Raw genomic sequence first — 23,867 nt, 5'->3', positions numbered from 1 at the left:
GCCAGCTCCACTTATGCACTGGGGACCTGGATGGAATCACTGTAATACTTGAAAACTCCTTGGCCCTTAGGCAGCCTGAGCTCCCGCCTTCCTACAGAAACTCAGTGATGGTAGTAGCTACAGAAATGGCACCCAGCAGAAGTTGGGATTAGACAGGAGGTAGACAGGAGGTATACAGGAGGTGTAGCCAAAGGCCAAATCCAAAAGTACTTTTTGCCCCCCCCCCCCCCCCAAGTATCACCTACGTAGCAGTGTATGGGAAATTTTTTTGGTGCTTATGCAGAAAAAGTTCTGTATGCACCAGTCTAGCTGTGCCTCCCTTCTGCACAGTCTCAGAAAGCTGCACTGTGACTGCCTAAGCTCGGGGTGGAAGAGAATCTTCTGAGTGCCTGCATAGTGCCAGGTAACTCCTGAAACTTTAGGTGGAGAAAAAGCCACAGGTTGTAATTATCTGACACCAGAAGATCTATCCACCTGTTAGCCCACTAGTGAGGTACTTGCCCAGGGAGCAGAATACCTAGGCTCTGGGCCCTTTGCACCCAGAAGGGGTTTGAAACCCCATTTTTCCCTTCCTAGCAAATGATTCTAACCACTAGGCCACAGACTAGGCACAGACTACAGTATGCCTCTGGAAGATGGCATACTGGGCAGTCAGAAAAGGCAGATATGTGGGGCCAAGAAGCAAAGAGCAAGCCAAAGGGAGCATGGCTCAGTGACATGGATGCTGTGATGGAAGGGCTCTGGGCCTATCCCCCTTCTCCTGCTGGGCAGGAACTCTCCCTTCACTATTTGCCGTTCGACCCGATGAATGCAAGGTGCAGAAATTGATTGAGAAAGAAGCCAGATGCCAGGACGTTCTCCCTGACACTGAGTGTCCTTCCTTCACTAAGCTTCTAGGCTAAGAGGTTAGTTGTTCCCTCTCACTTCTTCCCCCATTTTAGTTCAGGATGTTTCCACACAGATGGAAATAGAATCTAAAAGCTATTTAAGTGCCAAATGACATTTGGCCGTAAGTGACTTGCTTTGTCATAGAGAGTCTGTGGCAGAGCAGGGGATTAAAACCAAGTCTCTACCAACCTAGACTAGTGCCTGGTCCTCTGAAACCATTCTCTCTCTCTGTGTCCATCCCTGGAGGACATTTCTTTGTATTAGTGATATCACAGGCCAGCACTTGTGACAGCTCTTTGCCTCACCCTCACACATATATGGATTTCTGAAGCCAGCAGCTTGAATCATGAACCTTTGCTCTGGATAGAGATAACAATAGTCCCCCATTCCTTCCCAGGGCAACTGCTCAGTTGGTTGGCACATGCACACTTTCTTCCATATGCTACCCCCTGGCATAAATTGTGGTGCACAGTTCTACCCCTTTATTCCCCTCCCTAGTTTACTTTTAGAAGATGCCTCACCTGGGCCAGTCTCACATGTGAGAGGGAACTGCTGGATGACAGGAGCAGAGGTGTTGTCATAGTAATTGGTCTCATGGACCCACCAGTAGGGTCTCTGCCCAAAAAGGATCCTGAAACACAAGAGTAAAGGTGGCTCTAGTTGTCTTAGACACACAAGAAGAAAAGCAGGCTCAAACCCCATCACCTAAGCCCTGACATGCAAGCAGGAACTGGGGAAGGGATGAAGGGGCCAAGTTTGGGGTAGTCACACACATATGGTCCAAGAAAGACTTTTAGAATAGTGTCATAGAGAAGTAGGGCTGGAAGGGACCCCAACAGGTCATCTGGTCCAACCCTCTGCCTGAGAACAGATCATGTCTATCCAAACCATCCTATGCAAATGCATTGTCTAACCTCTTAGCAAAACTACAGTCAACCCTGACAAGACATAACACACTAACCAGCCACACGTAAAGCAGGGGGACCATGGTAGCCAATGTCCTGCTGCTGCTGCAAAGGCTGTTAAAATATGCTTGAGAGATTCCATACCCTGGTTTACATGCTCTCTTTTCTCGCATCAACTCCTCAGGGAAACCAAAGCAGCTAAAATTGGGGGGGGGCGGGGCACGGAAAAAAGAAAGATCCACCTCTGGTTTCTTCCAGTTTATGTTTTCTAGCTAATAGCAATAAATGTGCTGGCAATACTAAACACACAGACGCCCCCACCTTCCCACCAGAGTTTGTACATGTCCCATCTATACATGTATGTGGCACCATGGGTGGATCTCAGCTTTTGAAAAGGTGGGGTGTGAGTGCATCCTCACATATAACAGAACACACATTTTCTTCCAGGTAAAAATAAACTAGAAGCTAGGGCAGTGGTTTTCACCTTTTTTTCATTTGCAGACCCTTTAGAAAATTTTGAATGAAGGTGCCAACCCCTTTGAGTATTAAGTATGGGTATTCACAAACTTTTGGTTGATAACAGTCATTGTTTGTGGACCCCTTATGCATAGTCAGCGGATCCCCAGGGGGGTGGACCACAGGTTGAAAGCTACCCCAGGGGTCTGGGGCTATATCGTTCAGTTTAAGATCAAAGCAGAAACAAATATAACTTCATTGGAATGTGCATTAATTTGCTCTAGTCTATATCATAAAAATGACAATAAACTAGGTAAAAATAATAAAAGGATGTTGTTTCCTTAGTGTTGTTGTCATTAGAATTAAATGCACATGTCCTTCTGATTCGTAAAACAAATTATAGTCTTTTTGTGCATCTTGACAGTGAAATAAGGTGTTCAGAAGGAATCAGGTAGATTAAAATGGGCCATAAAGTCAAGTGACTCCCCTACTGCTCCTTGAATAGAAAAGCTGCTGCTGCTGCCAGCCAGTTGGTTTTAAATTTTGGGTAGACCAGGAATCAAAGGGGGTACAACAGCACCTCCCACGGATCCACCCCTGTGTGGCACTGGGCATTCTCCATGTCTCAGGGACCAGAAGTTGGCAGCATGAGCAAAGAGGCTCTGACTAGCTCAGAGCTGCCATGGACTTTCCCTTTGCCACCTCAGTCAGTGCAATGCAGACGCATGCAGCTGGGACCAGCAACTACACATTCTATGTGGTCACTTGTGAACCCTTTCCCACACCCTTCACATGGGTCTGACCCCACAGCAGGACACAAGGTTTAAAACAGTATCAGTGAACATTTAAAAATAATAATTATTTACATGACTTTGTAGATACTGAAGAAAGTGTAGGACCCGGCATATAGTAGCTACATGGTACTTAATTGGTCTAGGTGGATGCAAACTAGGACATGCCATTAGTCATGCAGCCTGCCTTAACCTGTGACATAAGAAGTTAAGAAGTTCCAGTGTCATAGTGTCATAGAAAGCAAGGTGAGACCCCACACATGGTAACTGCATGGGTACAGAGTTGTAAGGTGGCTAGACATACTGAGACGATGGTTTTAGTATAAGCTGTACAGTTGCTGGCATGGGGAAAATTCAAAGGCTGCTTACAGATGTAAAAAAACCCCAAAATAAAACAGTGTTTTATTTAAACTCAGCATGCCCCCGTGCCAAGCCCAGCGCATGCCCAGAAGAGGTATGGTATTAGTTTGACCTGGCTCATCCAACTTCTGTATAGATTGGGCGCTTCAGAAGGGGTTTTCTGGTGCTTGTATCTAATAGCTGATTGAATCAGCTTTAGATAAAAATGTGAAAAAGCCCTGTTGAAGCATGCAAGCTATACAGGCGCTGCAGAGGTGGGTAGAACTAATGCATTGCCTCTTCCAGTAAAGCGTGTTTTTTTTTCTTGGGGGGGGGGGGTCAAATTGGTCAGCAGTCTTTTTCAGTTCATGGTGCCTGAGGGCAGTTCTCAGTTCATCCCCTCTGTCCCGCTTCTGCCTGGTGGTTTCAAGTAGTTATCTTCATATTGGTGCTGGCCCATGATGTTTAACTTGATAATAGCCAAAAGCCCCAGAAGCGATCATGCAGGCCTGGCCCAAAGATGGGAAGGTCTCCCAGGGATATAGCCTGAGACCCTGTATATAAATTTATCCATAGATTGATCATTGCTCCCAGCTGATTCTGCCACACACCTCCTTTGACTCCCATGGCAACTTCACCAACAGATACACACTAATCTTTTCCCTACTGGGACCTCCATCCCCAAGATGACACCAGCTCTGGGGAAGAACAGTTTCCTTAAGAAATGCACCGCTGAAGTAAGCAGGGCTATGGCCAAAGCAGTGTCTGGCCCCCCAAACACACCTCCCTGCCCATATCCATCCCTGCTCTATGCCCTTTTCTACCATGAGCTACAAACAGACTCACTTTTCTCTACACAGTGGTAATGTAATAAGCTCTAAGCACTTTGCATCCACCGATCTCAGTGCCCTTCACAAAGCAAGGCAAATATTGTCACATTGTTTTACAGCTGGGGGGAAATGAAGTCCACTTAAGAGAAGCCCATCTAGAGCTAATGTCTGCATTAATCCCATAAAATGAACAAGTAAAGCTAGTTCAGGTCTTTACTCTGCTGCTGCTTTGGAAGAAAATTTGCATCCTGAAAACTTTAAAGAGGTTTGCTTTGGAAAGCTCCAGTCTGGAGCTACCCTCAACCTGCCTGGTAGTTTATAGAAAAATACTCCTCAGCAATCACCTCAAAGGGACAAGGAGGGATTAGGCAAGTACTCCTAGTACAGCAGGGCCAGGCACAGCACAGGGTACTACTCACCACTTAAAAACCAGGTTGAGCCAGTCCCCAATCACGGCCACCCAGATGAGCTTGATGCCCACTGTCTCACAGAGGTGGAACCAGATGGGGAAGAGGATGAAGAAAGTGTTTCGCAGGTCAGCGGCAAAGGAGACAAAGAGAAACCAGTCCTGGGAACCCTGGTAGTTCACTTGCAAGTAGCGAGTGGCCTGAACCCCTGCATCATGCAGGACATTCATTCCAGCCTCCATTCTTGTCTCCTGTCAGCACCTCAGTGTCAGCAGGAAGCACAGAGTGACTTTGGTCTCTACTGTGCTCCGGTTGCTCTCTGGCTTGGATTTATACCCTGCAAGGCTTGTTTGCAGCCTGTAGGTCACTTGCTCCAGCACTGATCTTTGGACCCAAAAAACACTTTTGTCAAAGGTGCATCACCGGGAAGGAGTTGATGCAAACTTGTTTGGAGAAACTTACGTAAAAGCAAAAAAAAAGGACTGATAAAAACAAAATGTTGTGTGCCCTGCTCTGCCACTGGGCACTGTTAACCCTTTGCAGCACCAGGGGCCTCCCCATGCTGTAGGAACTGTACAGTTAAGTGAGGCAGGATTGTCCCTTAAAGCAACTACAGCTTCCCACTCTGTACCCTCCATAATTTTTGCTGACTCCTGATAAGATTTCCTTGGTTTCCAAACTTCCATAATATCATTCATTTCCTAATGAAGGGTTTCAGATACTGACATTCACTGAAACTCAGCGGGTATGTCTACACATCGCCATATGGTGATGTTTCACTGTGCCATGTTTTAGTACTTCCTTTTGGAAGTACTAAAACACGGCACAGTACGGGCGGTTATTGTGCCATGTGGGCAGCGCATGCTTAGATTTTGCATCGATGTCGCTGTAGTAGTGCGCTGTAGCTGGGGAGTGTGCCACTACAGTGATGTAGCTGGCGATCACGTGTAGACACATGTGATTGCTATGTTGCTGTAGTGCGCCATATGGAGATGTACTGTAGGGTGACATGTAGACGTAGGCAGTGAAACTCTGAACCATTTAGATCTCAATTGTAGATAATTCTGTGGATCTCTGCTGCCTCAAGCCTGCAGTAGCACAGTAGGCAAGATGGTCCTTGGGTAACTCAGAACTTCCCCAACTACAAGAGTGATTTGCTTTAGGCTGAGCTGCATTTATAGAGTATAGAGTTGCTACAAATCACATCCAGTGCTCCTTGCTGAGCTCTGGGGGACAGTCTGCACAAGCAGCTGAAGGTCCTGAACTACCTCAGGACAGTTTATTTTCCCAACATCCACCAATTTGCTCTATAAATCGCCTTCATGTCTGTATAGGGTCCTTTCATTATGTACTTGCGATCTGCAGACCCCACCATGGCATCTCCCACCAAGTGATGAAAACCACAACCTGGGCCTTTAATCATAAGATATTTTTAAGATCTTGAGACCTTTTTAATAATCCATTTTGACCATTTCCCTTTGTCTTGCAGTTTCAGGATCCTTTAAAGTCATATTTCCCAGCCTGATGGGATTTTTGCCTTCATATGTGGCGTGGGGTTGGGGGGGGAATGGCTCTCTTCCTTGCATCACTTGAGTGTATTTTAATAACACTTGCAAGTGCAGGACACTAGTAGTGCCCTCATCCTCCTGCTTTACTTGTGGCAGACTGGGTGGAAGGCAGCCAGGAGCTGGAGTTGGAGCTGGAGCCCCAAACTCTGCAGCAAGAGCTTCCCAGCTGCAGCTTCTCTCCCTTCTCCCCTACCTCATTTGCCCTGGTACAGCACCAGGACACATGTAGCTGCACCAAGAGCAGCCCCGCTGGGAAGCTATGCATACTGACTGGGGCTAGTGCCAGGGCTGGGATTGTCCAGTGGGTGCTTATGGAAGTGCATCACAGGCTGTCTAGGGCAGGGCTTGGTCCCACGCAGAGCACTGCAGGGGCAGCCATGGGCTGGATGTGGGGGAGGACTGCACCTGCACTGCACTGCCCAGGCAAGCTCTACTGCATGTGCCCCCTGCCTCACTCCCTTCCTCTCCCCACCCCTGGCCAGTTCCCAGCACCTAGCACTCAGGCAGCCCCTCACACTTATATCCCACAGCCCCCCAACACCCCACATCCCCTCCATATCCCCTATCTCTCCATCTCCCCAGATGCACGTCCACATGCCCCCTCCCACACACACACGGTATACAAGAGTAAGGCTTTATTTTGAGCTATTATGCATATACACTATTCAAAAACATATAAATCAGAACTAAAATTATTTTTTGAAATCCAATTAAAATGTTATAGTAGTAGATGCTTGATTTTACTATACTTTTTTAAATCTATTATTTGTTTAAATAATATCTTCTAAAAGATGTATGCGGCCCTTGACAGATCACCAAAACTCGTTAAGTGGCCCTTCACCCAAAATAATTGCCCACCCCTGTAGCAGGGCAACAGGATTGTTTTGCAGCTTTAGAACTAGCTTAGCCAAGTGCTTCTATGGGATGGTCTGTACAGAGCTGATCATGCGTAGAGGAGGGGATTGGACTAGGTGACCTGCTAAGGTCCCTTTCAGCCCTACTTTTCTATGATTCTATGCAAGGAGGAAGGTTAGATATTTGCCTTATATTGAAGAAAGCTGAGATCTCCCATAAACCCAACTCTAGGAATTGGGGTTTTACCAAGGGCACCAAGCATTGTGAGAACAGGTGATGCCGCTAGCTGAAGCAATCACTTGGGAGCAGTCTGTTTGGGATTGAGATGACGGAACAGTCAGCAAGTCTGTGGGTCCCAGTTATTGTTTATTAGCAGGGCCCAGCTCCCCAGGACATGACCCGTGCGTGGCTTGACTGTGACAAGCTGAACGGTTCAAGGATCTTGACCTGAACTTTCACACTGAGAGAGATAAGTGATGCCTTTTCACTGGCTGGCAATCATTAACCCCTCTTGCTGTTTCCCCATTCACTGACATCACCTTGTTTTGGTGCAGAGTTGCTTGGTTGTCTCCTGTGAATGGCACCACTATTTGAGTAGCCTATCTCCACAAAATGACAGCAGCAGCAGTGGCCAGCAAGGGCCTGCCAGGAAGAGGATGGGGAGGCAGGGGCCTTGGACCAAGGTCACAGAGTACAGGAGCTTCTCCCCTGGAAGCTCAGTATCCTCTCAGTATGACTGGCCCAAGCAACTGCCAGGTCCTCTCCATCCTGCTATCCATTAGCTGGACCCTGGCTAAGCTGTCCCTTCTTCCTCATCCCCTCCTTCTCCTGCCATCATGCCCTGGCTGCATCTTCCACCTCATCACCATAGCTCTTGGTGTTGCAGTAGCACCCTGAGACCCCATCAGAACAGTGGTGTCTCCTCAATCCCTGCCCTGTCTGCCACAGTTCAGTCTTTCCTATTTCCTGTGAATCCCTGGAGTCCCATCCCTAGTTTAAAAGGCTGCTACTGAAAAGTTCCTTTGCCCAATGCTCTAACTGGATTGTTCCCCCCATTGTAGCCCCCACTACTTCAGATGTCTGGTCATCACCTTCAAGGTTTTACCTCATACAGTTCCTGCCTATACCTCTGCTTCTCTGCCTTTCTGTGTTTCCAGAACCTAATGCCAAGGCACTGCCTTCATCTCCCTATCACTGTCCCAGCTCTGTGTTACCATGTGGATTGGAAGTGGCACAGGTCAGCCTGCTCTTGAGCTCTCTGCATGGCAGGTCCTAGTCCTGGCCCTCCCTCTGGATGTGGTGTAGAGTAAGTAATGATGATAAGACTCGGCTCTCCACTGTTGTATTGAAGGCACTAGCCTAAATCAGCCACAGAGCTGAGGAGTTGTATCTATCTGCACCTCCACATGCTGCAATATGAGGATGCTCAGCTAGTGTTTGAAGGGCTGAGGGGCAACCACAACCAGAGAAGATGTTTCTCTGTTTCCTGCAGAAACAGACCACTGAGCTATATTCCTGGGTGCAGCAATGTGGGCCACAACTGTCTTCACAGGACAGATTCCTGAGTACCCAGGTTCTCCTAAGTAAGTTCATTAGGCTCCTATGCTGCCTTGTGAGGGACTTAATTGCAGGCACCTCAGGTATAGGCACAGGTTCTACTTCTGCTACTTTGATATCCAAACTCAGAGTCGGGCATGACCAAACCTATTTGGCATAAAACCAGTGAAGTAATTTGGTTGAGTTTCCAATGCCATGATGACAGGGTGTCGGAGACTGCCTGGTGCACTGCCCAGATGCCCAATCCTTATCAGAAGAAATGTGCTTATAATGCTGATTCACCCAAGAACCATCTTGCCTGCTGCACTAGGGGGGCTCAAGGCAGAAAAGATCCACAGAAGTATCCACAACTGAGAGCTAAATGTTTCACTCATGGACTCCCTGGGCAAGGCAGAGCCAGTCCCATCAACTTCTTAGTACTGGGGTCACTTTGGGGCATGATCAGGAAGAGACCCCACTACAGGGACACCACAGTCCCAACCGAACCTTGCATCCACAGATGCATCTCGAGCAGGTCCAAGGAGGTGATCCTCCCCCTGTATGCGGCACTGGTCAGGCCGCAGCTGGAGTACTGCATCCAGTTCTGTGCGCCGCACTTCAGGAGGGATGTGGACAACATGGAGAGGGTCCAGAGGAGGGCCACTCACATGATTGGGGCCGGCAGAGCAGGCCCTACGAGGAGAGGCTATGGGACCTGAACCTGTTCAGCCCCCACAAGAGAAGGCTGAGGGGGGATGTAACGGCCTGTTACAAACTAGTCAGAGGGGATCAGCAGGCACTGGGGGAGTCCCTGTTCCCCCCAGCACTGCCAGGAGTGACTAGAAATAACGCTCACAAGCTGGCAGAGGGTAGATTTAAGCTAGACATCAGGAGGTGCTACTTCACTGTCAGGGCGACTAGGATCTGGAACGAACTTCCAAGAGAAGTAGTGCTGGCTTCTACCCTGGGGGTCTTTAAAAGAAGGCTGGATGAACACCTTGCAGGGGTCATTTGACCCCAGTACTCTTTCCTGCCATGGCAGGGGGTCGGACTAGATGATCTGCTCAGGTCCCTTCCGACCCAACCCACTATGAAACTATGAAACAGTTCCCAGCTCACATAGTGCAGGGGGATTAGTGCAGTCAGTAAAAATGGAGTAGCCCAACGTTGTACCAAAGGCTGCACAATTCTGTTGCTTTCACAGCAATGTATTGTAGAGGACTTCTACAAAGCTGCTACAGCGAGTGATGGAAGCACTACACTGCCAAGACTGCCTGGAGCCAACCAAACTCATGGACTACGTATCCTTCCCAGGCCAGGCCCTGGCTAGCTGAAATGTCTCTGTGGGCTCTGGGCAACACACTGTCAGGCCCTGTGCAGGGCTGGGGCAGAGAAGCTGCGTCCGCTGAAAGTTAGAGTCCTGCCCAAATTCCACTAACATTCTTCAGGGAGCATGCTGGGTTTAAGGTAAGCTTTTTCTTTTGATTAAGAGTAGCTAACCTACATATATTTATTGTAAGTAGCTAAAACTCAGGAGTTAGACCAATCCTTAAGTCCCTTGCTTAACTAGAGTCCCAAGTGAGGGGGAGTTTGCTAGGGAGTTTGCCTGGAAACTCTCTCTCAACTTCCTTCACCATAAGCTTGGTGAGAGGAAGCAGAGAAAAAGGAACCTTTCAGGACCAAGGAGCAGTGAACAGGCTAGCTTACAGATGAGTTTGCTAGGGAAGGTCTGCTTGAAGAGGGGGGTGGGAAAAGAGAAGCAGTGGATTAAGAGATCCAGAGAGATGGATGGAAAACACTGCAATGCCAGAGCCACTGCCGCTACTGACTCATCCTCTGCTTGCACCTGTAAGGTATCTATCCAGGCAGCCCCACTCACTGACAAGATTTCCACCCAGGTCCTGGTTTGGCACCGTGATGGAGATTGCAGTTTGCAGGTTCCTTGCAGTGACAGCCAAGTGGGGGAGTGCTTGTGATGTGAGAGGTTCATCCTTGTGGTATCCCTCAGGGAACAGGCAAGAGAGCTACAGGAGGAGGTGGCGAAGCTCCAAAGCATCCTCTGCCATGAGGACTTCATTGATTCAATGCTGGAGGAGACCTTTCTCTAGGACTGTGTAAGAAGGACTGCCAAAGGCAGTACTAGAAAGGGAAGAGGACATGGACTGCCAGGAAGGTGGGAGCTGAAAGCTTGTGACCTTTGGCAGCAAGCAGATGTCTTCATCTTCACCTGTAGCAGTTTGCCTGGAGAACAGATATGGAGCCCTAGCAACAGAGGAGGAGTATGTTCCATTGGTGGCGGCATCCAGGTCAGGCATCCCGAAGATTGGAAAGACTGAGATTACTACCATCAAGAAGAAGTGATGGGTGGTGGTAGTTGGAGACTCCCTTCTGCAGGGGATGGAGGCATCCATCTGCCGGCCTGATCTCTGGTCTTGGGAAGTCTGCTGCTTGCCCAGAGCCCAGATCTCAGATATCACGGAAGGATTACCAAGACTCATTTGGCCCTCTGATTACTACTTAATGCTGCTCATCCATGCAGGTGCCAATGAAACTGCTAGGGGAGACCCTGAGCAGATCAAAAGTGACTACAGGGCTCTGGGTGCAAGAGTAAAGGACATGGGGGCTCAGATGGTGTTCTCAATTCTTCCAGTCAAGGGGAAGGGCCTGGGAAGGAGCGAACGTATCCTGCAGATCAATGCATGGCTGTGCAGGTGGTGTCATCAGCAAGGCTTTGTTTTCTTTGAATACAGGATACTGTTCCAAGAAGGATTGCTAGGAAGACATGGGAACCCCCTAGTGAAGAGAAGGAGAGCATCTTCACAGACAGGCTCGCTAGACAAGTAAGGAGGGCTTTAAACTAGGTTCACCAAGGGAGTAGAGACCAAAGCCATGAGGTCAGTGAGGAAATGGGTGACCTGGAGGAAGTGCAAGCAGGAGGGGGCAATGGCGGAGCAGGTATTCTTATTCTTCCTGAGAAAGTAGGGCAAGTGCCTAGTTACTTCAAGGATCTGTGCATGAATGCATGGAGTCTGGGAAACAAGCAGGAAGAATTCAAAGTCCTAGCCATGTTACAGAGCTGTGACATGATTGGAATTACAGAGACTTGGTGGGATCCAGCTGGGGATGGTCCTGCTTTGAGCAAGGGGTTAGACTAGATGACCTCCTGAGGTCCCTGTCAACCCTAATTTTCTTTGATTCGATGGGTTATTTTTCCCCAGACGAATGAAAAGACTCAGGAGACTTTCTCTCTGTTTATACCTGACTGCACTGCAATGAAATGAATGTAACCCCCTGTCCACTGAGCAACCCTAAATTCTGCTCATTGTCAATGGTGTGAACAGATTGTGAGCTCAATGGACAGTGGCTGTGCCACTGTGTCTGTGCTGCACCAGGCTTCTTAGCACTTGCCCAAGACAAACACCACCAGATTAGCTGTATTTTTTCCATCCTGGAGCTCCCTGAGATGCAGAAGCTTCTCAGGTCCATATTCCCCTGCTCAGCAGCCCAGCTGTTTGTGCCTAAGCATGTGACAAGATTTGGCCTAAGCACTAGCCCAACACAGGGAGCCCAATTTCACTGCCTGCCCCAGAGAAAGAGCAGAATTTGAGAGATGGCCATGTGAGCTCTGCTCCACAAACACAAAAGGAAATTAAAGTTTACATAGGCATAAACTTGCAAAGCAAATTTCCCAAATGCTGTCTTAGCAACCCTGATGTGAGAGCAGCTCTAGGCAGTGAAAGATATTTCAAGGAACTTGGCCTTAACTTCAAAAATGAGTTTTCTTAGAAACAGATCTATGAGGATTTTGCCCTGTGAGGTTTCTATGTGGAAAACAGGGGTGGGGGGTGGATGGGTCAGAGTCTCTCGGCAATAGCGTCTTTTGGTCTCATTAGAGAGAATTCTTCAGGCCAAGCTACCAGAAAGCCAGAGGAGGGGGGTTGACATGACCCTTCCCTCCCTCCATACAGAGCCTGGGTGCCAAGATATGTATAATAATAAACAGGAAGATGCTGAACAAGGGCCCTGTTGTCCAAAAAGGCCTGCAGACATGCTAGCCCTCTCCAGCTATATCCCCTTCCCTGCTAGCAACACCACACCACAGGAGAAACTACTTTTGCTAACACCTTGGCCTCCCTAGACAACATGCCCCCAGCAGAGAACCAACCCAGTTGTCTTTGAGCAGACATCAGCCTCTAGCTCCTCACTTATTTTCAACCAACTCCGTACCCTGCACCAAGATCTAAACACACACTCTCTGAGCAGTGCCTCCTGCCATGGAGACAGATGGATTTCATGTCCTGTTCTCCTTTCCCTATCTCTAATTCAATGCAGAAAAATGTTGGACACCAGAAATGATCTCTCCAGCCAGCGGGCAAGAAGGAATCAATTCCTTTCCTGAGTGTGAATCGCTGCCTCTGCAACCTCAGCACCAATGCAAGATTCAGGTATCAATCATGGGCAATAAGCAAGGAGGTATCCAGCCAGCCCCACATGAGGCAAAAGTAAATGCAGGACACTGGGAGGCCAGGAATGTTAATGAGAAATTAAGATCAACCCATGTGCACAGACAAGCTGAGAGTGCAGTGCTTTCTTCCTAGGACGTGGCTGCTCAGCCCGGCAATGATCCACGTACACTACTGATAGCTGTGGCCCTCTCCGTGGGCTTATGACCTGTTCTGAGCACTGAGAGAAGACAAAGCTAATGAGAGCTTTTGCTTTCTTGATTCTAGGATAGCCACAGGCACAGCTTTCCTCCTCATGGGCCCTGCCAGCCATGAGTGGTCATGCAGTCTGGACTGGGTCTGGGGAGGTCTAGTGGATCTTGTGGGGAGGGGATGTGAGTGAAAACAGACTTGATTCATGGAGAGGGACTTAGATTTTATCTGGGGAAACCGATCTGTTGAGGATCATGTCCAGGTGATCTGGGGATTACAAGCATTCCAAGCCTTAAGATCAATTCCCTCCAACTCCATCTTCAAGGGGAAGTCGAACAGAGACCAACCCAGACTGGTTGGGTACTCTAGCACCCTGGAGTGTCACAAGGGGCATGTCAACACTTGTCATCCTGCTCACATGCACAAGGAAAGGAGAGCATGCTGTGCTCCATCCTGCCCTTGAAAACACTATGCAATTGCCTCTAAGTCCATGGGAGTTTTGTAGGTACAGCCGGGCTGAAAACACCCAGAGGTCCTGATGCAGAACCTTGAGAACCAAGAGAGAAGAGCCTAAGAATCTAAAAACCAGCAGGCACACTCCCCTGCTGTTGAACTATAGCACTCAGACACACTTTGTGCAAAGTACCTCTTGCTCTCTGCAGCTTTATGCTGCCCACATGCAAGTCACTCGTGTACCCATGGGCTGTTGTCTTAATGGGCCCCAGATGGAGATGCCAAGAACCAGAAATCCTGGCCCCTTAGGCCCCTCTATTACCTCTTATTCTCACCCCAAATCCCTAAAAGTTCCTTTCTCCTGGATGGTTGAGTCCAAGTCCCTACTGCCCTGAAGTGTGAAATGCTGCATGTCTTGCTTTGGTTGTTTCCTCACTTTTAAATTCTTAACTAACATGATCAGGATTCACACAGGCCCAGCGATCAGGACTCCCCTCTCACAGCAGCTCGGGTAGGCAGTGCCAGGCAGTGTACTAGCCCTACTTGGCTTCCCAGGCAGGAGTAAGAAGCCTCTTCCCGTGGAAAAACAGAGTCAGCATTGGGCGAGACCCAGAAGCTCTCTACCAGACACCCTTGCTCTGCTGGAAATGCTACTGGCGCGTCTCAACAACTAAGGAACTTCGACAGGGTCTGGGAATGGTGCCCACGCCTCCAGCATCTGCGCTGCTTCATGCTTGCATAACACAGCGCTCCAAGGTGCTAGAGTATCCAATCGGTCTGGCCTGGTCTCTGTTCAATTCCCCTTCAAGATGGAGTGGGAGGAAACTGATCTTAAGGCTTGGAATGCTTCTAATTCCCAGGTCATTGGGGATCACATCTCATAGCTTCCCGGAGCCACATCTTTCTCTTCAGCTTCCAGCCTCTGCTCTGCACTTAGCCCATTTATGTCCCTTATCGCTGTTTATAGTGTGTGCTTTCCCAGGAGTTGGACTCTTGCACATTCCACCGAGGAAGCTGTATAACAGCTTGTTACAGGCCTTGTATTTTTTGAGCCTTTCCTTGCTGGCTGCAACATTTATCACAGGGAGATTCTGTCCCTGGGCCACTGACCCAAGCCTCCTGCATTGCAGTGAGGCATTGTTATAGGGAAGTTCTTTCCTTGCTCCATGTCCACAGTGTTGATCTTCAGAGGTCCAAACTTGGCATTTCACAGATTCTAGGAATAGGGAACCCTTGACCCCAGAGCTGCCTTGTCAGCACTGCCACTGTCCTGCGGAGTGACCTGCCCTCCTCTGCACCTCACCTATAAAATGGCACGGCTGAGGCTAGCCTGACCCTGTGAAGAGCTAGATGCTTGATGCTACAATGTCCCAAGAAATGGCCTAACTGAAGACATTTTGAGACGTGTTCTGGGGTCAGTAAACCTATTTCTCTGAGACTGGGGAGGCAAGGTCTGGCCTATTAGCAGTTCACTGAATCTGCATTACTGCTCTCAGTTTTGTTGCCTAAATCCTGGGTGAATTCCCAGGACACAAGAGAAGCTAGAGGGGCAGCAGCTGCTGCAAAGCCAAGCTAGGAATGGAGGGGGAAATGGGGTTTGGCTCCACAGCTTGTAGGAGGAGCAACTTTGCTCTGTCTGCTCAAGCTATGATTTCTCCCTGTCCACAAAATACCAGTTTCCCCAGGTTCTTCTTTATTTACTAGGCATCTTGGTTGGATATAGCCCAAACATAGACTCTGGAACCTCTGGGCAAGGGAGCAGAGATAGGGCTTCCCACTGACATGCTGCAGGGAGTTAGGAGGGAGCCAGAGCAGAGGACTCTTCTCCCAGCCAGAGCAGGAATAAGGCAGCAGGGAGAACATTTGGAGAGCCATGTCCAGAGGGCTGGGAGCTACCACAGCACTGCTGTTTATAAAGCTGATGCACACTTCCATGCTGAAAGAATAGGAAAAGTAATGCTACCAAACACAGACTCTCTTTGGTGTGGCCTGGGCCTACACTGGAGCGGGACTGAGTTAGGCAGCACTAAGGCACACACAAAGGTGTCCAGTCCCAGCTTGGAGAGCCCCCAGGGATGCTCATTACTCAGATTCTGGTTCCTGCCTCTCATTGCTGGAAAGCATTTACCAAAGGAACAGCTACAGGAGACAGAAATAGCCTCTGGGTGGAGAGTGCAGAGCCCTTAGGCACTTGTACATGTGACACCATTAACATGTACGCAGGACAAAAATGTCACTTTGTGTAGCTTAATGGCATCACAGTGTACACGTGCAAGACTTTGGGGGGTTTTAAACGACTTTGCATGGTTGCAAACTAAGCTACATCTGGGTGCCCCTAGGCAGGCTGCTAGCAGGCTAGGTGTTGCCCCAGCTCAGAGGTTGCACCTGGCCAGATCCAACTCTTCCGCAAGCCCGCTGGGGCTTCCAGTCCCCTGTGCACTTTCCCTACCACCTTCCCACTGCCTGGGACTGGGAAGGGGCTGACTTGCCCCTGGGGCAGCACAGGGAGATGGCAGGAGGGTGCCTGGGTGTGCTGGTGGCCAGAGAAGGCAGCGGGGATAGTGCTGGGGGATGCCGGAAGCCCAGGCAGGCTCAGGGAAGCTGGGGCTCGATGAGCTTCCAGCACTACGTGCACTGTTCCTGCTGCCTGCTCTGGCTGCCAGCACATCCAGCTGCCTGCCTGCCACCTCTCCACACTGCCCCAGGGGCAAGCCAGCCCATTCCCGTGTGGTCCCACGTGGCGAGAAGACAGCAGGGGTCATGCATGGGGTGCTGGAAGCCCCAGCGGGCTCTGGGAAGAGTTGGATCCAGCCAGGTGGTGCCTCTGAGCTGGAGCAGCACTTGGCCCACTACCGTTGCTGCAGAGGAAAGGACCAGGGCCCTCCACAGCTCACCTCAGGGGGTTCTCTGCCTATCAGCAACTTGCCCCTCAGCCACAGCCAGGCTCCTGCTCTGACAAAAACAAAAAAAAGGAGTGGGCCCCTCACCATAATGTGACAGAAAAAATGAAATGGTTTAGTCCTCAGGTTTTTATTCTATGCCCCACCGTTTCCATTTAGGGGCACAGAATAAAACCTTGGGGATTAAAACCCTGTCATGTGTACAAGCGCCCCTTGATGTGCCCCCCTAGAGAGGATAGACAACTTGTTAAGCTGCTTACAGCGTGCTCAGAGCTCCTGCTCTAAAGCACATGAAAAGCTAATGCACAGGTAGAAAATGCAAGCATACCAGAGCCCCTTTTTCTCTTGCTGCAGAGCAGATCAATAAATAACAGGACAGGAACTCACTGCAGCTCCAGTGCCTCACACCAACCTTTGTCCCAGAAACTACAGCAGCCAGATTTGGGACAGCATGTTCTCTACTTTTCCCAGAGCTCTAGTTATCATGCAGCAAAGCAGCCAGAGACTCAACCTCCTGGAAACACTGCCAGCTCCTGAATTTGCTGCAATATCCTTTGTCTGAGGGGCTGTCTGTGTTTTCTGTGTCCACAGTTAACTGGAAGAGCTCCCAGCTGGCTGGGGGGGTTGGGGGACACAGAGAAAGAATGGGGAGCAGGGCTGGTATCTATTGGTGTGGTTGGCACTCCCAGGCTTCCTATGCATCAGTATAGTGAGCAGAGTCCAAATGAGCTTGTCCTATAAACATGGTAGTCGCTTTGCAAAGTGTTTTCTAAGAATATGAGTGCTAGTCCATCCAACACAAAAAAGCAACTTCCCGCCCATCCCTATCTCTTGGATACCCAGTGCTTACACTCCCCCAGCTGTGAGAGACTGAAGAGGGACTACCCTGGGGGAAGGTTTGTTTATTTTATTTGTATTTTTAAATTTTGTTTCAAGGGCCAAAGCAGTTCCAAATTCTGTTGGGCAAAACCCAGTAATAAAGTTCCAATCTTGACTGAGCAGAGCTTAATTGTTCAAGTTCGTATGGCTCTATCACTGGGCAAGTATTGTCCTCCCCAGACTCATCTGTCTGGGGCTTCAGATACTCCCCAAATCTGTGGCTGACATCCTATAGGCAAGCCCAATGACCCTAGGGTTCAGATGCCCCCTAGTCTCAGCTGCTGTTAACCAAAAGGCCAGGGAGCAAGCCAGGGGGAGAGCAAGAAAGCAGTCCCCTAGTGCCACAAAAGTATGCAGTTGAGTTTCCCGCACTTGGGGAAACTCTCAGGGATCAGCATGCCTGCAGTGCCAGGGACAGGCCTCACTCTGGGAAAACTACCTCTTAGCCCACTAGAGACCTGGTGATCATGGTATTTACCCTGCCAGCCCTGGAGAAAGGGTGAAGAGACTCAGGCCTTCAGACAGCAGGATGATAAAAGCCCACTGTGTTCTTGGGTCAGCCTTCTCTTCCGTCTCCCTTCAGTGGGCACATGGCCCACTTATCCCTACATTGAAAGACAAATCACTCTAAACCAGGGGTGTCAAATGTATGGCTCACAGGCTGGATCTGAACTTCAGAGTGGGTGGCGGGGGGGGGGGGGGGCTTAGAGGATGATGGGTGTCTATTCAAAGGCTTAAAAGCTAAAATGGGAAAAATGTTGGGGGGGGGGGGCAAGTGGGAGGTTCTGGAGCCATACCAGTTCAGAGGTCCTGGCAGCCATGGGGATTAACACTGCCACTTGCAGTTTGTCTGGCCCACAAGAAGACCTACAGCTTGGATCCAGCCTGCAGGGCCAAATGTGTTGGACCTAATCCACTCATCCACTGAGGTTTCCTTTGAATCTGTCACATTAGGGACCCCTCACAGCCTCTGTGGCAGGACAGAGACTGGAGGTGACTCTGACTCCACCTGCCATGGAAGCGCACCCATGGTACAGATGGGTTGTAGGAACCACCACACGGCCCAGGTCTGATAACATGAACATCAGTGAGATTGAAATTTCTGTGCAGGACCAGTGCAAGCACCCTAAGGGACAAGACGGCCAGGGCAGCAAAGCTGATGACCCACCCCCGGGTGGAAGAGGATCCTTCCTGACTGCAGCTGGGCCAGGCTTGGGAGCTGAACTAAGAACAGAGAGCGAAGGAGCCACTACCTACCCAGGACAGCGCAGTCCCTGTTGAAAACAGGAAACAAGGAATCTGTGTGCCACTTAGCTTGACAGACTGGCCTTGTTAATGTGCGCCCAGTCTTCCTTGGGCGAGGTCCAGATTTTGAAGGTGGCGGCTGTAAAATATTCCTATAACAAAAGCAGAGAGCTCCCAGGGCTTGATTGGAAGAGGAAACCTTCTGCTCCACACTCCCCAAATCCACATCAGGAACTATATTCCCTCCAGGGTGAGACCAGCTCAGGGACAGGGACTTAATGGGAGATTTGGGCCCCAGATCTTCTCCGTGGAGCAAGGACTGCTGTACGGGTGTGACGGAGAGGGAAGTATGTGTGGGAGAGGGGGGCTGATGCTGCTTGGCCTCCTCATGGAAACTTGAGGGGTGCCTCATTATTACCAGGCAGCACAGTCAGTTCTGCTGAATCAACAAGTGCCAGCCCATCCCCAGTGAGAGGCAGGCACAACCAAAGGCTCCCAAGAGGACTCCTGATCTGGGCTGCAGGTATAGTTTGGCCAACATCTGGCACACAAAGACAGTGCACGGGAACATGTCTAGGCCCTAGAGGCACACACTGCCCTGAGGCTCACACAACCTCCAGACCCACGGCCTTTCTTCATGGGGCACTGTGCATGCCTCAGAGGCATGCCCCATGGAGGGTGAGCCCAGGATGACACAAGGCATGCTGCGCACACAAGACAAACATGTACCTGTTCGGGTGTTGGGGCATATGTGCAAGGGTCTTTGATTCGGAGCCAGAAGGATCACTCTCCACAGAAGCCAAGGCCAGGGCTGATTAATCTCTGCTCAGAACAATTGTTACACATTAACTCCCTTGTTTGTCCCTAATTTCCAGCTAGTGTCTGCTGTCAGTGGACAGGGTCCACAGAGCATTCATGGCACGAGCACTGTGAATGGACCACAGCAAGGGAGAGCACAAAGGACACCCTGCAGGATCTGTGCCCATGTTCCTGGCAGTGCTGCTTCCAGGGGCCTGCTTCCCTTGCCCAGCACTGAGCTGGTCCCAATCCACAAGCAACTATTGAATACTTGAGCCTCTTGGAGCAATGGGTAAGCCAGGAAGCCAGCCTCCCACAAGCTGCAGCACAGGCAGCCCTGTTTTCTGCACTGAAGCAGCCGAGCTGCCACCTGCTGGGGAGAGATCAGTGGCAGGGGAGCACAGGGATTGCAGGTCTGGGCAGAAGGGCCTCCGGTCTGTCCTCACCCTTTCTCTGAGCAAAGCAGGAACTGCACTTATCTGGCCACTGGCCTTTGCACTTCAGGACCCTTCCTCTCGCCCCGTGTGCCCCAGTGGCTAGACAGTACACTGGCAAGGGCTTTAGGAACAAGGGGCCATCTCTGTAGTTTTCTGTTGGTCACATGCTTTTCTGCTTGTGATGGCACAGGTGGTTGCTCTGGTAACCGTCCTGCTGTCACAAGCCAATGGAATGGAAAAATGCAGCTAGAGACGGGAAATGTCTAAGGCAGCTGATGTCCTAATCTCAGGCAAACATCCTGTCTCCTTCCCCAGTGCCTCGGAGAGGGATGGAGCTGCCTCTCGCTGAATACACCAGAAAGTTTCCATTCAAGCATTGGTGGCTCTTCCCAGAGCAGGCACGGCCTGTCTAAGAGGCATAGGCAGCGTAAGGCCGGGGCTAATGGGGCTTATCCCCCCCATATGTGGGGCAGTAGGTAGGGCCTCTGGGCAGCTTGGCCACAGGCTCTGGGCGACTGCAGCAGGGGTGGGGAGGGGGGCGCACACAGCCAGGATCACAGCCCCACATGTGGATTGCTGCCCAGCAGGTGGGTAAGTATCAAGCTACTCTGTAAAAGGGAAAGGGCTGGCGGAGGGGGCAGATGAAGGCTCCCACATTGACAGAGGAAGTGGGGCAGAGGTAGGGGCTGGGGTGAATGGGGCCCTGGGGCTGGGCCAGGTTGTGGGACACTCGAAGCCCAGGCAGCTTGTCCAGGGACACATGGGGGGGCAGGGCTCTGCCACTGTGCACACCCCGGGGAGGCTTGGGGGATACGTGCCCCCCTAATCTGTGCACAGGGCAGAAGCGGGCTGCCACTGTGCGCTGGGCTCTGCACCCCGTTGCCACTGCCTCCGGAGCTGTACAACCTCATGTGCCTGCTGCCTCTGGGCTGCGCTGTGTCCCCTGCCCGCCCAGCTGTGGGATACACATCGTGTCGCTCGGCTCTGGAGGCAGCAGCAGGAGCAGGGCTCAGAGCCCAGTGCACAGCGGCAGCCCACCTCTGCCCTGCACACAGATCAGGGGGGCACGTACCCCTGGGCCCCCCTTAAGGTGCACACAGCAACGGGAGCCCCCTCTACCCTGTGCCCCTGGATGAGTCTCCCTCACCGTGGGGGCCTCGATCTGCCCTGCCCCCAGCCTTTCCCTCTCCCCCAACCCCTTCCCCCAATGACTTACCTGCTAGGTGTGGAGGAGGGGATGCACGGTCAGCCTGCCCCCCCCCACAATAATTTTTCCTCCCTCTGCCTATGCTAAGAAGCCTGCCTTGCTCTCATTAAAATCTCATTTCCTTCTCTTGCCCCTGCAGCCCTTCTTTTCTGCCCTGCCTTGCCCAGGTGCCTCAGAGAAGTGTCATGATCACAAGACCTGGCAGAGTCCCTGAGTCCAGGGGCCAGGACAATGGTGCTGAGCCTGTGGAGTGCCCCAGCATAGCAGAGCTGTGGCCCCTCCATGCTATCCCAGTACAAATCACCTAATTGATTTCAAAGAGTGAGAGCCCAGAGCCCTGAAGCTGCCTGGGGTTGAAGGCTGCCAGCTCAGAGGCAGCTGGAAATGTCACTCACCTGCAGCAGTAGCAGTGCTTCCAGCTTCAGGCTGCAGAGCCAACATCCCCTTAGATCCACTCTACAAACTGGATGTATTGGAAGGTACTGACACTGAGGGTGCAGACAGAAGTGACGGTTTTCAGCCAATATGCCTGAAAGCTGTTCATAGCTGTGACCAAACACAAGTGCATAGCTGCAGACAGCTTAAAAAATGGCCAATTGGGTGAAAATCAGACCCTTCATTGCACCAGGTATCAGAGAAAGATGTTTCAAAATGTAGCATCTTTTGTTACTTGTGTCTGCAGAGCTCCCATACTGGAAGAGGGAGTTCAGCCCCCTCCCCCCCCCAAGGGTAGGGTGGGTATATTGGACCTCCCCCCTCACAGTGGGGGAGGGCTCCAATTCACACACACCACCCTTCAGCACCAACTGGAAAGCCCCAAGAACAAACTCCCTCCACTGCCTTTCCCTGCTTCCATTTTGAAAACAGCAAGCACTGGCAGAAAGCCCTGACCATTGCTATGGGAACCTGGCTGCAGGCTCCCAGCAGCAGCTAGGTTCTCCTCCTCCCTGAAACCAACAGTGAACTTCTGTTTGGACTGGGGTAACGTTGTAACTCAGAACACTTTGCAGAAAGCTTTCTGAGTTACAGCTGGGAGATGCACTTTTGTCTGCACCCAGTGAACTCATCTGGAAGCAGTAGGTGCAGCTATAAGTGCAACTCCCAGGCCTAACTCGTGGTGTTTTACAGAAAGCGCCATGAGTTAGACTGATCCTCCCAAATCAACAGACATTAGCTATTGGGTCAGGAGGGTGGGGGATTGAGCTGCAATTTGGAGCTGATCCAGGGAAAGAGGCCCTAATCCACACACCCCATCCTCTGTCACTGGCTGGGCAACCCCCAGAACCAGTGCTGCTCCCTTCTCCCCATCCTAGTCTGAAAACAGTGCTGGGAGCAGTGCTGGGCTGTGTCAGCTGAGCCCTGCTCCTGGTGTGTGCAGACATAAATTAATGAAGCACCTTCATTTGAACCCTTGTGTAATGAGGGTTCAGATTGTTGTGGGATCAGGTTCTTTTAAAATGCTCTGCAGCCATGCACTTGTGTTTGGTCACAGCTATAGAGCACTTTCAGGGGTCAGATCAGGTGAAAATTGTCACTTCTGTCTGTGCCTAGTAGTGTACCTGCACATACGCACTTCCTTCCTCCGCAGCTTGGGCAGAGCTCCTGAGCATGCTCCCATGTACCCCTGTGCATGAGAGAGGATATAATGAAGGGGCTCCAGGCCCAGAGGTGGACCCTTCCCAGCTAACTGGGCCTGTCACTCTGGGAGAAGCTGAGGGCACCACCTGGGCATTCAGCCTTAGACCTCCCCCTCCAGGATAGCTTATATTAGGGAGGGAATTTAGCATCCCATTAACTTTCTTATCCCCTCTGTGCTGCTCCACAGGTCCTCTTGAATTGAAGCTGCACCACAACCTGTTAGTAACAAACAGGTATCTTAGTTCCTGGGTCTGGGGAGTCAAACCGGGACAGACATCCAGAGCCCGGTCAGAGTATGCCTAAAGCAGGGAGTGTTTGTTGCTGGGGACTGCTTCTGGCCATCGCTGAAGAGTGGATCAAACATGAGTCTGGCTTTAAGAAGTACTCGAATATCTGTTTATAGTCAGGGAACTACATTCTTGGCCCAAAGAAGGAAGATCTCCTGGGCCCCACAGCAAATTCCACCAGACCAGCTGGCAGGAAATCACAACATTGTTCTCTCTCTGCAGGCAGCATGTGGAAAATGATTCTTCCCAAACCCAGGCATAGTTTGAGATACAGTGCCTGCCTGTTGTCCTGCTGTGGGGAGAGACCACTGCATCTTAGTGGGCAAGCAGAACAGGCACAGCCTAAACTGCAGGGGCTGTTGAGGCCCCTCGACATTTCCTCTGCCAGTCAGCCTATAGGAACATATCTGGAGCCTGCTGAAAGTTAATACATGGCATATCCTCTCCTGCCACCTGGCACCCCATTTATCCTACACAGAAGGCATACATCAGAACCCCAGCCTCATGCCAGTCCTGTACCCCTCTCAAGAGGCCACAGCCCCTTCTTTCATTGATCTCAAAAAATATGTCAACAGAGAGCTGGTATTATCAGTCCTATTTTACAGCTGGGAAAACAAGGACATGGATGCAGGGAGCAGGAACTCATCCAAAGACACAGTGGGGGCATTGACATAAGACACTTTATTGCAAAATAGTACAGTTTACTAAGCAGCACGCGTGTGCATCGACACGTTCACATGCTTACTGAGCAGTTAACCTCGCTAATCATGAGTAAATTTGCTAACTGCAAATG

The 23,867-nt window shown here is 50.5% G+C and overlaps 1 protein-coding gene and 1 long non-coding RNA gene across 3 annotated transcripts in view; one reads left to right on the top strand and one right to left on the bottom strand.

Annotated features, from left to right (window-relative positions):
* The window catches only part of LOC109320391 (glucose-6-phosphatase-like), a 24,188-nt gene extending 4,717 nt beyond the window's left edge, over positions 1-19,471 (bottom strand). The window contains exons 1-2 of one of the 2 annotated variants that reach the window (XM_019550479.1): positions 19,437-19,471; positions 1,410-1,519 (exon numbers count right to left, since the gene is read on the bottom strand). In XM_019550479.1, coding sequence (XP_019406024.1) covers positions 1,410-1,519; positions 19,437-19,456 — 130 coding nt within the window. In that variant the 5' untranslated portion in view covers positions 19,457-19,471. Of the gene's footprint in view, positions 1-1,409; positions 1,520-4,628; positions 4,937-19,436 lie in introns of those variants that run through there. The other variant, XM_019550478.1, reaches the window with a different exon arrangement.
* On the top strand, positions 18,831-23,867 carry LOC109320393. Its single transcript, XR_002103785.1, has 3 exons — positions 18,831-19,037; positions 19,583-19,797; positions 23,297-23,867. It is a non-coding gene; the product is annotated as an uncharacterized LOC109320393 (long non-coding RNA).

Source organism: Crocodylus porosus, unplaced genomic scaffold (genome assembly GCF_001723895.1).
Source record: "Crocodylus porosus isolate Cpor-Errol unplaced genomic scaffold, CroPor_comp1, whole genome shotgun sequence".
Lineage (NCBI taxonomy): Eukaryota > Metazoa > Chordata > Crocodylia > Crocodylidae > Crocodylus > Crocodylus porosus.
Note: the sequence above shows the minus strand (reverse complement) of the source record. Positions and strands in the feature narration are given on the sequence as shown.